Source organism: Gracilinanus agilis, chromosome 4 (assembly GCF_016433145.1).
Source record: "Gracilinanus agilis isolate LMUSP501 chromosome 4, AgileGrace, whole genome shotgun sequence".
Classification (NCBI taxonomy): domain Eukaryota; kingdom Metazoa; phylum Chordata; class Mammalia; order Didelphimorphia; family Didelphidae; genus Gracilinanus; species Gracilinanus agilis.
In genome coordinates this window covers 166,409,590-166,423,628 of record NC_058133.1, presented here as the reverse complement: position 1 = coordinate 166,423,628, position 14,039 = coordinate 166,409,590, and the positions used below count along the sequence as shown (strand labels likewise).

At 50.5% G+C, this 14,039-nt stretch overlaps 1 protein-coding gene across 6 annotated transcripts in view; it reads right to left on the bottom strand.

The window, feature by feature from the left end:
- Positions 1–335: 335 nt before the first annotated feature.
- The window catches only part of MEF2D (myocyte enhancer factor 2D), a 26,671-nt gene continuing 12,967 nt past the window's right edge, over positions 336–14,039 (bottom strand). For 2 of the 6 annotated variants that reach the window (XM_044672448.1, XM_044672452.1), the window contains 9 exons: positions 13,822–13,956; positions 12,382–12,592; positions 11,786–11,842; positions 8,982–9,172; positions 8,478–8,498; positions 6,735–6,864; positions 1,464–1,713; positions 888–1,197; positions 336–464 (listed from right to left, as the gene is read on the bottom strand). In XM_044672448.1, the coding sequence (XP_044528383.1) occupies positions 453–464; positions 888–1,197; positions 1,464–1,713; positions 6,735–6,864; positions 8,478–8,498; positions 8,982–9,172; positions 11,786–11,842; positions 12,382–12,592; positions 13,822–13,956 (1,317 nt within the window). In that variant the 3' untranslated portion in view covers positions 336–452. The remainder of the gene's footprint in view (positions 465–887; positions 1,198–1,463; positions 1,714–6,734; positions 6,865–8,477; positions 8,499–8,981; positions 9,173–11,785; positions 11,843–12,381; positions 12,593–13,821; positions 13,957–14,039) is intronic. The other 4 variants (XM_044672449.1, XM_044672454.1, XM_044672451.1 and 1 more) reach the window with 3 other exon arrangements.

The window sequence follows — 14,039 nt, the reverse complement described above, 5'->3', positions numbered from 1 at the left end:
AACTAAGTTCTGGGGTTTCAAAGTCCATTTTATGGGTTTTTTTTGGTTACTTCCTCTCTCGGGGATGGGGGTGAAGGGAGGTTTCCACATGCAGGGCTCGGCTTCTGCCCCATCCCAAAGTCTTTTTTTGGGGTCCCCCCTCCCCCCCTGCAGCATATGTGTACAACGTGCAAATTATCCCCCCCCAAAAAAGAGTGTTCCCCCCCATGAAAACGGAGGGGAGAAGAAAGAGAAGGGGATGCTTCCCCCTCCCAGAAGCGAGAGTTCAAATTAAAAAAATAATAATAATAATAATAATATAATAATAATAATTATACACAAATGTAACCGTCAACAGGACACGGAGCACGAGAAAGGAACTAGGGGTCGAGCGGGGAGGAGCCCGGGACTGGGAGGGGCGGTGAGATTGTCAACTCTTCAAGAGGGAGGTTGATAGAGGAGGGGGAGATTCATCACTTTAATGTCTGTAGAGAGAGGAGATGTAGAAGGAAGGTATAAGGGAGTGCTGGGTCTGGGGGGCCCCTCCCCGAGTCCCCACCCCTACTCCAGGATGTGACCATGCCTCTTAGGGAGAGGTCAGCTCTGAAGGGATGGAGAGTAGACAAGAGCTTTCTGGGGAGGAGGGGAGGGAGATGCATTTAACACACATGGGGGCGGGCAGGGCAAGCAGGATGGATGCCTGGAAGGAGCTGATGCTTCGGGGAGAGGGACGGATGGAAGCTAGGATTTCAAGAACTTTCAAAGGGAAGTCTATGAGACGGGGACAAAGAAAGCAAACTGATGAAGTCCCTGATGTGATGGGAGGGAATGGGCTAACACTGCAATGGGAGGGAGGAGACCAGACTGGTGGGAGGACCACCCAGATGAAAGGGAAGAGGTCACGTTACCCAGGTGTCCAGCCGCATCCGCTTCACTGCCGAGCTCTCAGTGTCGGGCTCTGGGGCTGGGCGGAGCAGCCCCAAGGTCGGCCCGAAGTCACCCCTCCCGTCATCCCGCTCCCCAGCTTCATAGGATGCCCCGGCGGGGCTGCTGAGGCCATCCCCGGGCTCGGGCCGAGCCGGGGCTGGGAAGGGGGCAGGGGCTGGCGGTGCTGGGCTGCGCTCTCTGCTCGGGGACACCGGCTCTGACTTGATGCTGATGTGGGGGTGGGTGGTGACGGTGAGGGCTGCAGCAACGTGAGGCAAGGGACTGCCCGGGCTAGGGGCCGGGGGAGGGGGGAGAGCCACAGAGGGGTGATAGAAAGGTGGAGGGAACAGGGTTAGGAAGGAATGAGGCGTGAGGAGGACGGGACACGGGGAAGAAGAGGGAGACACAGGGTTGGGGAGGGAAGAAAAGGAAACAAAGATTAGTTTTCGTGCCAGTCAGGGCTCTTCTCTGTAGCTGGGGAGTCTGGCTTTGAGGCCAGGTAGGAGCCCCCTGGGCTGTCCCCTCCCCTATCAAAATCCACCAAGAACAATACTCACATTAGGTTGCTGAGAGACACGGGGACCAGGTGGGACTGTTGCTGTGGGGGGGGTGGCGGCGGCGGCGGTGGTTGTTGCTGTTGGGGCTGTGGCTGTGGCTGTGGTGGTGGTTGTTGTGGTGGCTGTGGCTGTTGCTGGGGTGGCTGTGGCTGTTGTTGCTGTTGCCAGGCAGTGACGTTGCCTAGCGACAGTCCCCCAGTTGAGCTGAAAGCCGGGAGGGAAGAGAGCTCTGCGCTGGTCAACTGATAATCTGCAGAGGAGGAGGAGGGAAGAATAGTGAAAGATGAGGCGGGTGGCCATGGGGAAGAGGCAGCCAGGGAGTCTGGCAGGACCACCAGCCAGAGAAAAGAAGGCGAAGGGGATGAAGGTCTAAAAAGGAGCTTGCAGAGGCACTGAGGTGGCTCAGCACACAGAGCCAGACTGAGAGATGAGAGGGTCTGGGTTCAAACATGAATTTAGGTACTTCTTAATTGTGTGACCCTAGGCAAGTCACTTAATCCCATTTGCCTAGCCATTGCCCTTCTATCTTAGAGTTGTTACCAAGACTAAATGTAAGGGTTAAAAAACAACAACTCACTATGGAAATTAAGTTACCATCATCATCCTTCTCGTGGTCATCTGGGGCCCAGCCCCTCGCCTTCAGACAAATAGGGTGGAGATAGCTCCCCTTTACAGAGGAGCAGACTAATTGATCTCTACCTTTGTCTTCCTGTCTCCAAGCACACTGCCTTGTACCCTAGAAGTACTTGGTAAATGCTTGTTGAGGTGAGTTAAACTGAATGAGGTAACAAAGCTGAGCTAAGAATATTGTGCAAGGTTGGAGAGCCAGCAAGTTTGAGTGCCTGTAGGGGAATGGACAACAGAAGTCTCTGGACTCACAAGCCCAACACTCTAAACACCAGGGGTTTTCAAAGTTTGGTCCCACATAAACAAAAGCCTCTTGGTGGGAGGTGGGGTGGAAATCCTTTATAATATTCAAGGAGGTAAAACGACCCTGAGCACACAAAGTTTGAGAATGGCTGCTTTCTACTACACTATATACCTGATCAATGTCTACACCCTGGCTTCATTCTTAAAAACACTAAAAGACAAAGTAATTGCTTAGTAAGATGTACATTTCCACCAGGATGTCCTTTAGATCAATAAACTCAATGTTGGAAACAGAATTCACTATTTCTCCCTCTAACCTCATTCCTCATCTAATCTTGCCCCATTCTACTGAGGGTATCAGCATTCTCCCAGTGACCCAGATTCATCATCTTAGAGTTGTCCTTGACTATTCTTTTGCAATCTCATATTTTTATCACACTAGTTGCCATGTCCTTTCTATTCTGCCTCTACCGTCTCTCTTATATCTGCCCCCTTCTCTCCAATGACACTATAACCACCCTAATTTAAGCCTTCTTCAACCTTCACCTGAACAACTGCCAAAGCCTCCTATTTGGTATGGACCATGGAACACCCTTCCTGGCGTCTGCCTCCCGGAATGCTTCAATGCTCAACTTACATGCCACCTCCTCCTGATTCCCCTGATTGTTTCTGCTCACATGGAGATGGATTGGTTTTGATGTTGTACCACTATTCCCCTCCTCCTGTCCCCCAAACCGTAAGATTCCCTGAAGGCACAGGGAAGTTTTCACTTTGCCTTTGTGTCTCCAGCACCTACATTAAATGAATACTACTCACACAGTTTTAGGCTGCAAAGGGGCATTCATGTGGTTTGTTTCCTAGGCTAATACAAAGAATTGAGAGCAATTCTCTCCTTTTGGAGAGCCCCAAAAGCCAAAATGCTTGGCCAAAGGTCACACATTTAGTTAGTTTTGGTCTGTTCTTCCCAGAAGATCCATTTAGCTAATACTGAGTTCTATTGGCTAATGTTGATTTCGGCCAGAATTTAGGCAAGACTTGAGGATAGAACTTGAATCTGGGCCAATGTCTATAAGCAGGGAACAACTATCAGCAAATTCAGTGGAGTCTTGTTTACACTTCTGCTGTCATTTAGTTCCATCTACTGTTTAAGAGAAGTTGTTTCAAGTATATCAGTCCCTTCCTTTCTCATTTACATATATGTGAAATTTTCCATCTCCTGGCAGGGGTTGCAGGGAGAAAGCCCAGATTCCTATTACTTATGTCTACCCATTATTAGTCTTTATTTTACAATGAGAGACAAGAGATGAATGAATCTGCCTAAAAACCTTTCCAGTTTACTGATACTAGTTAATATTCAACCCCATCTTAAATGGAAGAAAACAGAAATAAGGCTATGAGAAAAACAGAGGCCTTACGTCTAATATCCAGATATAAACCTAATATCTCAGTGGAGAAAGCTGGCTGTGAAACCAAGAAGACCTGGGTTGGAGTCTCACCTTTGAAGTAAATTTCCTGTGTGTGACCTTGGACGAGGCATATAAATGATCAGAGCTAGTCCAGGCAACTCTCTAGGACTCAAGAGTGATATGCATTAGTAGAGGGAGTTTCCATACCAATGAATTCACAGGTCCAGTACCTATCCCTACCTCTTACTCTGAAGGAAGCTCCAATATATGAAAACCCAGAAAGACAGGATAAAGCCCAAAGGTTAGCTTTACCAAGCCTGCTATTGTGGGGAAAGTCCCAGACAAGGCATAGGAAGATGGGCATTCTGGTACCAGCTCACACACTCACCAGCCAGGAAGAATCACAGACCATTAGCACTGAAAGGGTCCTTAAAGATCTGCTAGCCCAATCCCCTCATTTGACAAAGGAAGAAACCGAGGCCTACAGATGTGGTAGTGTACAGGGAATTGTGAGTTAGGACAAGCTCAGAAAGGTGACCCTCCTCCACCCAGCCTTTTAAGCCAGGGCTCTGTGTGGGCTGTCACTTTGTTTTTCTGCATCAGTCTCCTCATCTGTAAAATGAGGGGCTGGCTAGGAGGATCTCTAAGCTATTGTCAAGCTCCAGCATCACATGACTCTTTAGGACCCTTCATAGCACCCAATCCTCTCCTTTGAAGATTTTGGCAATGACCACACTGGAAGAGCAAAGGCCCACCTTTAGTTCATGAAGAGGGCTTTCAAAGTGCAAGCATTCGAAGTTCCCCTATCACTAATCAGCATGGAGATGGCTTTGCTGTACATTTTAGGAAGGGCACTGGTGAGCTGGAGAAGATTCAGAGAGCAAGGCAGCAAGCTTATGTTTACACTTTTACACACATACACACTACAGACACCCACAATAAGAGGATTTGGTCTCAGATTCTCTCATTCAAATCTCAAACTCTAGACCTCAGCCTTGGAGGGTTATCAATCTTCCCATGGGTTTTGATCTGAATCTGGCCACCTGGAGGTCACTCTGGCTTACGTGGAAGCACCTTATGGAGGGTATTTGCATCAGAAGGACACTATAGGGAATGCTTCCTGGGATTTTATTATTATAATGCAGTATTTTTTTGTTTGTTTTACTATAAGATACCCAGTGCTCACTGGGATTCTGACAGGTTAAGAGAGCAGGGGTCTGTAAACTGGCCCTCAGGTTGACTATATCATGCCATTAGTTTTTGTTTATTTTTTTTTCTCCTTACACATTTAAAACTATAAAAACTAGTCTTAGCCCTGGATATATATTTTTTAAAAGTCAGTGGGCTAGGCTGGTATTGGTTGATCCCCCTCAGATTTGAGCATGGGGCTGAATCTCCTAAGATGGAATTTAGTAGGGATATATAGTATTGGGTTCAAAAAAATCAACTTTGGAAGTATAAGAGAAGGGAGGTAGTTATGGCAGGTAAGGAAGCCAATACAATCCTGGGCTTGATTAAGAGGATAATGTCCAATTTGAGAGAGGCAGTGTACTCTACCTGCATCAGACCATTTCTGGAATATTGTGTTCAGTTCTGTGCATGACATTTCCAGAAAAGGGAGGAAGGAGAGGAGGGAATAAACACTGACATCATGCCTACTACGTGCCAGGCACTGTGCTAAGCGATTTACAGATATCTCATTTGATCTCACAACAACCCTATGAGGTAGATATTATTATAATCATTTTACAAATGGGGAAATGGAAACAGAAGTGAAGTGACTTGCCCAGGGCCACACAGCTAGTAAATGTCTGGGCCAGATTTGAACTGAGGTCTTCCTGACCCCAAGACCCAGTGCTCTACCCCTGGTGCCATCCTGCTGCCTCACTGGCACTGATGAAGTGTTTAGAGGAAGGCAACCAGAATAGTGAAGAACCTTGAGATCTTGCCAAATGAAGCTCACTTCTAGGGGATGTTTAGCCTTGAGATGAGAAGACTAGAAAGGGCATGATAATTGTCTTCCAGTGTCTGAAGGACTCTAGAGTAATAGGGTGATTTGCATTTTTTTTATTTGGTGCCAGAGAACAAAACAATGGGTCTAAGTGGCAGAAAGGCAAAATCTTTCTTGCTGGAGTTTTCCAAAGGTGGAAGGGGATGCCTCAGAAGGCAGCAGGTCCTTCTAAATCCCTCTGCACAGGCTGAAAGACATCTTGTGGGCTGTGTCATAGAGGGGATTAGGGAGCTCAGAAGGAGCATGTTACAGGCCATCTGGTCCAGCTCTCATCTCAAGCAGGGCCCTATGTGAGTATGAGGGCAGTGGGGGTGAAGGCCACTTCTAATTTCTCCAGGTTTATTAACTACCTTCAGTCTATGGGGATAAAATATAGGAAGCCTCAGTTACTCCTGCTACAGAGAGAAAGACAACAACAAACCTTCCCTGAGAGGATAGTAGATGAATTTCACAACCTGTTCTCCAATGTGGGCAGTACAATAGCTGAGACCAGCACAGGTCTGGAGGTAGGATATATCTGCCTGATTCTACCAAGGGGTCTCTATCAGAATCCTTGGGGCCTCTAGGCCTTCAGTCACCCTCCCTTCCAATTTCACTCCCATCATCTTCCCTGACCCCCTGGCCTGGACTTTCCAAGGAAACCAGATAAACCTGCCCCCTGTCTTGCCTATGCCTCACCCCTCCTCTGGCCTCTCTGCCCAGCCCTGTTGCAGTTCTTCTCTGTATTCCTCAAGGGAAGTCCTTTAGCCTGATTTCTTCCTCTACTCACTCAGTGCTCTCCCTGACTTCTCAGCACTCTGATCACCCGGATCACCTTTCTTTGTGTCTCATTTTCCCCATCAGGCCTAGAACTCTCTCAGGAAAGAGACTCTGGTCCTTCTTCTCTGTCTCTTTCCAAGGTTCACCTGCCCCCACTGCTTGGAAAGACTCTCTTAAGCCATGTTGGATGAGGGGTATCTGTGTGGGCTCAGAAGACACACTCACCTGTGTTGTAGGCGGTAGGCATGGAGGAGAAGGGAAGCCCTTGGCTGAGTAAACTGGGTGTTGCCACAGAGACCACAGGGGTGGTGAGTGAGTGGGTGGACTGGGAGACCCCGAGACGTTGGGCATTGTTCTGTGGAAAGAAGACACGATGAGAAGGAGGGCAGGGGGAAGAGAGGTAGTCTCCTATCCAGGCCCTCCCTCATCATAAAGTCAGTACCAGGCCCTGTGTGGGGACCAAGGGTTTAGTGATGAAAGAAACCCTAGAAATCACAGCCCCATCTCCCCCCGTTATTTTACAAAGGAAGAGAGCAAAGGTTTGGAGACGTGAGATGACTTGCCCCTGGTCCCAGAGGTGTTCGGTGTCTCAAACTCAGCTCGTGTGACCCCAAAGCTCGGGAGTTCTTTGCACATTCTGCCTCACCCCCGACCCTCTCCAATTTGGGTCTACACAGACAGGACCACCCACACGGGGGAGGGCTGAAGCACACGACACGTGTCACACAGACAGAGACGCAGCCACACCAGAGACACAGACTCCAAGGTTCCTCGGGAGGACCGCCGGGGGGCCCTATCTCATCAGCACCAGTGGGGTCTCGTCCCCTCGCCTCTCCAGGCCTCCTGTCTACCCTCAATCCTCCAGCCTGCGACTTACACCTCGGCAGAAGGACGCTAGAGTTTTGTGAGGGAAGAGGGTGTGGAAGAGTGCTGATGGGGCGTGTGTGCAGTTATGTGTGCATGCGCTCGTCTGGGGCTGTGTGTGTGTCTGTGTGTGTCCCGAGGATGGGGCTGTCAACTCCATCTGCCGCTGAGTCACTTGTTTATTCCAACTCCACGCTGAGGCCGAAACTGCCGCCGTGTCGCCGCCAAAGCCTGCCTGCCTTTTCCAGCCTCCTCTGGCCCCGAGTCAGGAGCTGGGGAGGGAGGGAAGGAGGGAGGGAGGGAGGGAGGGAGGAGGAAGGAAAGGAGGGAGGAGTCAGCAGCCCCTGCCCTACTCCTGGCTGTGACAGACTGTGTGTGTGTCTGCGGACATGTATGTAACTGCCTGTGTGTATACACGTGTGTGTGTGTGTGCGCGCCCAAAGCTGGGGATGAGGGAGGATTGGGGGGCTGCACTCCCCCGGAAAGGGAAGGACCTGCCTCTGGCTTTGTTCCCCATTTCCCCTGGCTCCCTCCCACTGCTGTGCCCACAGGAGGCCATGCTTTTTGCTGGAGACATGGAAGGTGACTGGGGCACAGAGTCGATTATCCACTTGAATTGTCTACTCTGGGTGCCCCAGGACACCACCTCAAGGATGCCCGAGGTTGCTCGGTAACAGGGTTTCCACAGATGCCCCACAGGGAAATACATGGAGACAGACACATTTCCTAATGGCAGAGAACCATTTGCACAAAGGCAAACACAAAGTAGACAAACATAGCCCACCTTCCCACACAAACACACATGCACACAAGCATGCACACATGGCTGACCCTCACCAAAGAGCACGGGCTATGTCTCGGGTAGCTCCATTCTGTTCACATTACACATACGGCGGGCACTCGTTTTAGTCAACGTTGGTTGAAGGGAGAAAGGCCCATAGCCATGCACAGCACACACATGTGCACACACACGGGCCCCAGGGTGCACATGCACAAACACACGCCATGCTTGAGATTCAGGTGTCTGTACACACTAAGTCAGAATGGCAGTCTGAAGTCACAGCCCGTCCAGGGCCCACACAGACACACAGAGCCAGGACTTACCAGATCTAAATGGTCCTCAGTCTGGGAGCAGAAATAAAACCAACAGGGGGAGTTCAGTCTCCACTCACTGCCCCTTTCCTAGCCCTCTTCCTCAGGTCACATTTCTCCTTCTCCCTCCCCGGGCCCCTCTCCTGGGCAGAGATCTCTGACTTCCGAGGATGCGTCCCCTCCCTCCTGCCTTATTCTATCCCTGTCTGTCAGAGGCTAGACTCTGCCCCTCCAGGAACACAGATTTCTGGCATTCTGTCCTTTGGCAGCCTCCATCTCGTCTCTCTGTCGACGACATTCCTACCTGCTCCATTAGTCCCTGTGGCAGGTCCTCTTTTTGGGGAGAAAGAATCCCTGCCCTCACCTCTCCCTGGGGGGGAGGGAACCAGGAAAGTCCTCACTTCTCTAACTTCTCCCTCAGAAAATCTTGTTATTGTCTGCCCTTAACCCCCCTGCCGAAGGGTCTGCGACGTCGTCCCTTTGTCATCCCCCAATGAAGCTCCCAAGGCGACTCACCAAGTGATGCATTAACCCCTTCCCACCCTGGGAGGTGATGACTCGAAGGTCCGGCTTTCTGCTGGGGGCCCCAAGCTGGGCACTGTGGGTGGGTGGGGGTGGAGACTTGGCCGGGATGACTTTGCTCAGGCTGTTGCCATTCGCGACAGGGAGGAGGCCGGGGGAGGCCCGGGCACTGACATAGCCATTCCCTGGAAAAACAGAAGGTTCAACGGTAGGTGGATGCTCGCCTCTGCCACTGGCCCCATGACATCCCCTATGTCCACACACTGGCCAACTTGCTCCGTGCCCCCACCCCCATGCAAATCTACATCCATTCTAAACGTTCTGATCCTTTTCCTGGAACTTTCTTAGCCTGAGGAAGAAAGAAAGGCAGAGGGAAGAGAGGAAGGGCAATCGAATATCCATTTCTGTAACACCGTGCCTCCCATGAGACAACTCTGCCAGCTGGCACAAAGAATCTTGGATTTGGAGTCAGAAGACTTGGGTTCAGATCTCCTGGTTCTGCTATTTACTAAGGTGTGTGACCTTGGGCAAGTAACCTAACCACACCAGAATTCAGTTTCTTCATCTACAGAATGGGGATAATATATATACTAGATATATTTTGAGGATTAAAAGAGAAAATGTATGTAAAAGGTTTCGTAAAAATTTTTTTTGAAGCTATATAAATAGGGGGCATCTGGGTAGCTCAGTGGATTGAGAGCCAGGCCTAGAGACAGGAGGTCCTAGGTTCAAACCTGGCCTCAGCCACTTCCCAGCTGTGTGACCCTGGGCAAGTCACTTGACCCCCATTGCCTACCCTTACCACTCTTCTGCCTTGGAGCCAATATACAGTATTGACTCTAAGACAGAAGGTAAGGGTTTAAAAAAAAAAAGGCAAAAAAAGCTATATAAACATTAGGTCTTGTTACATTATTCAGGACTTTGCTACAAGGGGTAGGGAGGAAACGAAATTTCCTGGGGCAAGGCAGGGGGAAGTGGAAGAGGCCACTGCTTCTCTCCTGCTACCATTCTCACCCCTCGGCCCACCCCTGGCACCTATACATAACAAGACTAGTCAAGGAGGCCTTCCTGGGTTCTAATCTTCTCTTTCCTCCTGTAGAAGTGTAAGGAGAATAGGCCCTGGAATGTGTGTTTGTGGGGGGAGGGGGCCGCCTAGCAAAGAAGAGAGGGGGTACTTGTAGGTCAAGAGAGTACAGAGGCTGAGGCTGTTCCTGGCATCACTAAGGCCACAGAAAGGCATTTCTTGAAAGGGACCTTGTCGTCCCATGCTCTCTTTCCCAGGGGAGGAAACTAAGGCACGGAGCCAGTAAATTCCTTGGTCAGGGGTCACATAATTAATCCATGATTATGCTCTAGCCACTGATAATCACCAACCATAACTGACCCTTCCCTTCTCTACAAGCAAGGGAAACCACAGTCATCGGTGTCCTCAGGGAGACGGGAAAGAACCACCAGCAGCATATGGGTGACAGACAGTGCTGAGGCCTCCCTTAGGCTGGGGACCGTGTGCTCAGGCTGGAAGCCAAATAGTCCCCAGTGGCTTCTTCTGCTCATTCCTCAGCTCCCAGGTGCTGCAAGGTATCCCAGGCTAAACCTCGGGTTGGGGGGGGGGGCCTCAGGGCTAAGGGATCAGGCCTGCCCTGGGGAACACTATCTCCCTGCTGAGCCCCTGGTCTCTCCAGCTGCCTCTATCCCAATTCTCGGAGAGGCTCTGGGAATGACAGGAATGTGGAGGTGACGTCAATCGTGACATTCGTAGCCACAGTCACAGAGCCAGACGAGGGGATGGCCACAGCCAGGGTTGACAGCTGATGGAGATGGGGTGGGGGAGGGTAAGACCTCCCTCTCTGCCTTCCAAACATGTATCCCTGTGTTCAAGCAAGCCTGTCCCTGGGCCACACCTGTGAGCATGCCACCTTCCCTCTCTGGGTCTGTGAAAGTATTCCTAATTATTTCTGTTTCCGTGGGTTTGTGTCAAGAGGTACCTGCTTGCTTATGTCCGTCAGTGCAACTTGTCTGGGTATTTGAGTGTGTGTGAGAGAGAATGTTCATTTGTGTGTAGCCACCTCCTGCCCATTCCCCTCCAAAATGGAAAAATAGGAAAGGAGAGTGGGTCATTGGGGAAGAGAGAGAGAAAGAGAGAGAAAGAAAGAGAGAGAGAGAGAGTGAGTGTGTGTAGAGGTGATTCAATCTTCTTTCTTACCACTTTTCCCTGCTTGTTTCCCCCAAATTCCCTGAGTACGGGCCATTTTGGAATGGGCCTCAGACACCACCAATCCATTCCCCTCATTATTATTCATAATAATATTTATAATAATTTTATTTTTATGATAGCTGACATTTATGTGGTCCTTTAGAGCTACAAAGCTCTTTTATGACATGAGCGCCTTTGTCTTCTATAACTCCACGAGGTACCACTGGTACGATCATCACCTCCATTTTATAGAAATGGAAACTGAGGTTAGGAAAAGTTAAGTGATTTGCCTAGGTCACAGAATAAAGTATCAAAGGTAGGATCTGAACCCAAGTCTCTCCTGACCCCAGGAAATGAAGGAGCTAGATCAGAATCAGAAGATGCCTAGAGACAGAGGTTCTAAGGATGTTCTTAGACCTCCAGCAGCCCCACAGGCCCCTCCCCTCATGAAGTTCCTCAGACCCATGATCCCAGCCGTCCAGCTCTACCCTCAGGTTCCTCTCCCCTTCTTGCTATAGGCTCTTGTCTTCCCTACAGCTCTATTCTCTTCTAAAAGAAAACCTTCCTGAACCCCACAAACCTAATTCTGAACAGAGAGACTCACCAACAGGGCTGGGACAGGCTCCATTAGCACTATTAAGGTCTCCTCCCAGCATGGCCCCTAGGGAAGGAACAGAAATAAATATAAGGGCACTAGAGAGCCCTGAGCCTTGGTGCTGGTGTGCTGTGAGGAGGAACCCAGTGGCAGCAGGAGGAAACAGGACAGACTCTCAGAAATTTTCAACCCCACCACATCTAAAGGAGCTTCTCCCTCCCAATCCCATCCAGGGGGTGAGCAGCAACAGAAGAGCGAGGGCAGTTGATTCTGTTGGACAGAACTCTGAACTGCAATGCTGGGAGGATAAGGGGGTGAAGGCTGGTTTAGGAAATGGCCCTAGAAAGGGGAGAAAGGGGAGGTGGGCCAGATCTAGAGAGGGGGAGAAGGAATGACAAAATTGGATGGGCCTCAGCAGATCCTCAAAGGCACAGGTGAGGTGATGAAGCCAGGCTTGTCTAGCTACAACAATGAGTCCCAAGTTGGCAAGGAGTCACAGGAGACATTGAAAGGGCAAAAAGGGGAGGCTCTTCAGCTGAGGGACAATCTAGGATGCTGAAAATCCTTCTCAAAGCACCTGAACTATCCCCTCTTCCTATACTTACCAGCACTGGCTGGTCGCTGGGGAAGCCCTGGTGATACACTGTTCCTCTGCAGGGCCGGCTGCTGGGGGGACAGGAGCCTTGGGTCTGTGAGGGATGACGTAACCAGCGATGGGGTCACCAGAGAACCCCCAGGGTTGCTGAACTGAAGTGAGTTCTGATTGGACACAGGCACCGTGACCGGCATGGCGAAATTTGGAGCTGGGACTGCAGACTGGACAGAAAGAGGGTAGGGAGGGTAGATATTAGAAAGATTATCCCTTCTTGTAGTCCCATCTCCCCAGAATGATTCTCTGAGGACAGGGATGCTGTTGATGGCACTCCTAGCTAAATCCAAGAGTAGGAATGATACTAGATAGAAGGGTGATAGGTAAATTCCTGGAGCGGAGCCCTAAGGCCTCGCCAGGGAAAGCAACTTCTGCTGAGAGACAAAAACAGTCACTGATTCTTCTAATCCTCCCTGAGCTTAGTGGGCCAAGAGCTGAGGTGGGCCAGGTCTCCAGTCAGGCAGGACACACAGGAAGCTGGTTAAGGACCCCATCTTGAAATCCAAACTCACACACGCACGCAGAGCTGTTACTGACTGGGACTGGGGACTGGAAAGAGAAGCATCTCCCCACTTTGCTTGTCTCTTTGCTGCTGCAGTCAGCTCATTGCCAGTCTCACCTCCATCCCTCTTGCTCCTACTCTAGGCCCCCACAAACACTGAGCTTAAAACTGTGGGGAAGGTCTCTGAATCAGAGGGAGATTTCAGGATTTTCCTACCCAGAGAGCTAGGGAAAGAGTTCTTTCTCCTTAGGGTCTGATTTTCATCCTTCACATCATAGGGCCAAATCTCTCCCACCCAAGCTCTGTCTGAGATGAGCAACTTGGAATCAGTTGTGGTAAGTAACGACTAAGCATCACTTGAGGGCAGAGGTCACAGCTCCCGACAAAGCCCCCTCTCAGAGAGCAGCTCTCATAGGAGCTCCAGGATCAGAGGTCAGAGTAAGATGGGTAGCTGGGTCACTATCTGGGCTCTTCTAACTCCCTGAAAGACCCTGACCAAGCCACATGGCCACTCTAGGCCCGTTTTGTAGAGCCCCAGAGTTTGTGAGCTGGAGAAAGAGGCCTTGGAGGTGCATCCAGTCTGGCTCTTCATTGTGAAGAAGAAGAAAAAACATACTCCCAGAGTGCCAGGGACTTGCCCATGTTCACCCAGTGAGGCTGGGGAGAGTTCTGAGCAAGAACCAAGGTTTCCTGAAGCCCAGGCCAAGCTTCCTTGCCTACACAATGGAGGGTATGAGGATAAGATCTCTAAGGCCCCTTCCAGTGCACAAGTCCAATGAGGCTAAGAACTGAGGTCCCTGTCCCTCATTTTTTTCCAGGGGAGGGGATTGGGGGCTGCGAAGCCACACCATGCATGGGGAGAAGGCTCCCCCAGCTCTCCATGCGGCTACTCACGGCCAGTCTATAACTCTGCATCATTTTATCAAACTCCTCGTCTATCTTTTTATATTTCTCCTCCGTCTGGGGGGTCAGGGCAAACACCTCGTCCACCTCGGGGCTCTCACATTCCCTGTGCTTCTTGTGCAGCGCCTGGGGGCAGGGGGTGGGGAGAGGGAGGGAAAGGGGGGTGGAGGGAAAGGGAGAAGAAAAGAGGGGGCAAAAGGTGAAGGGGC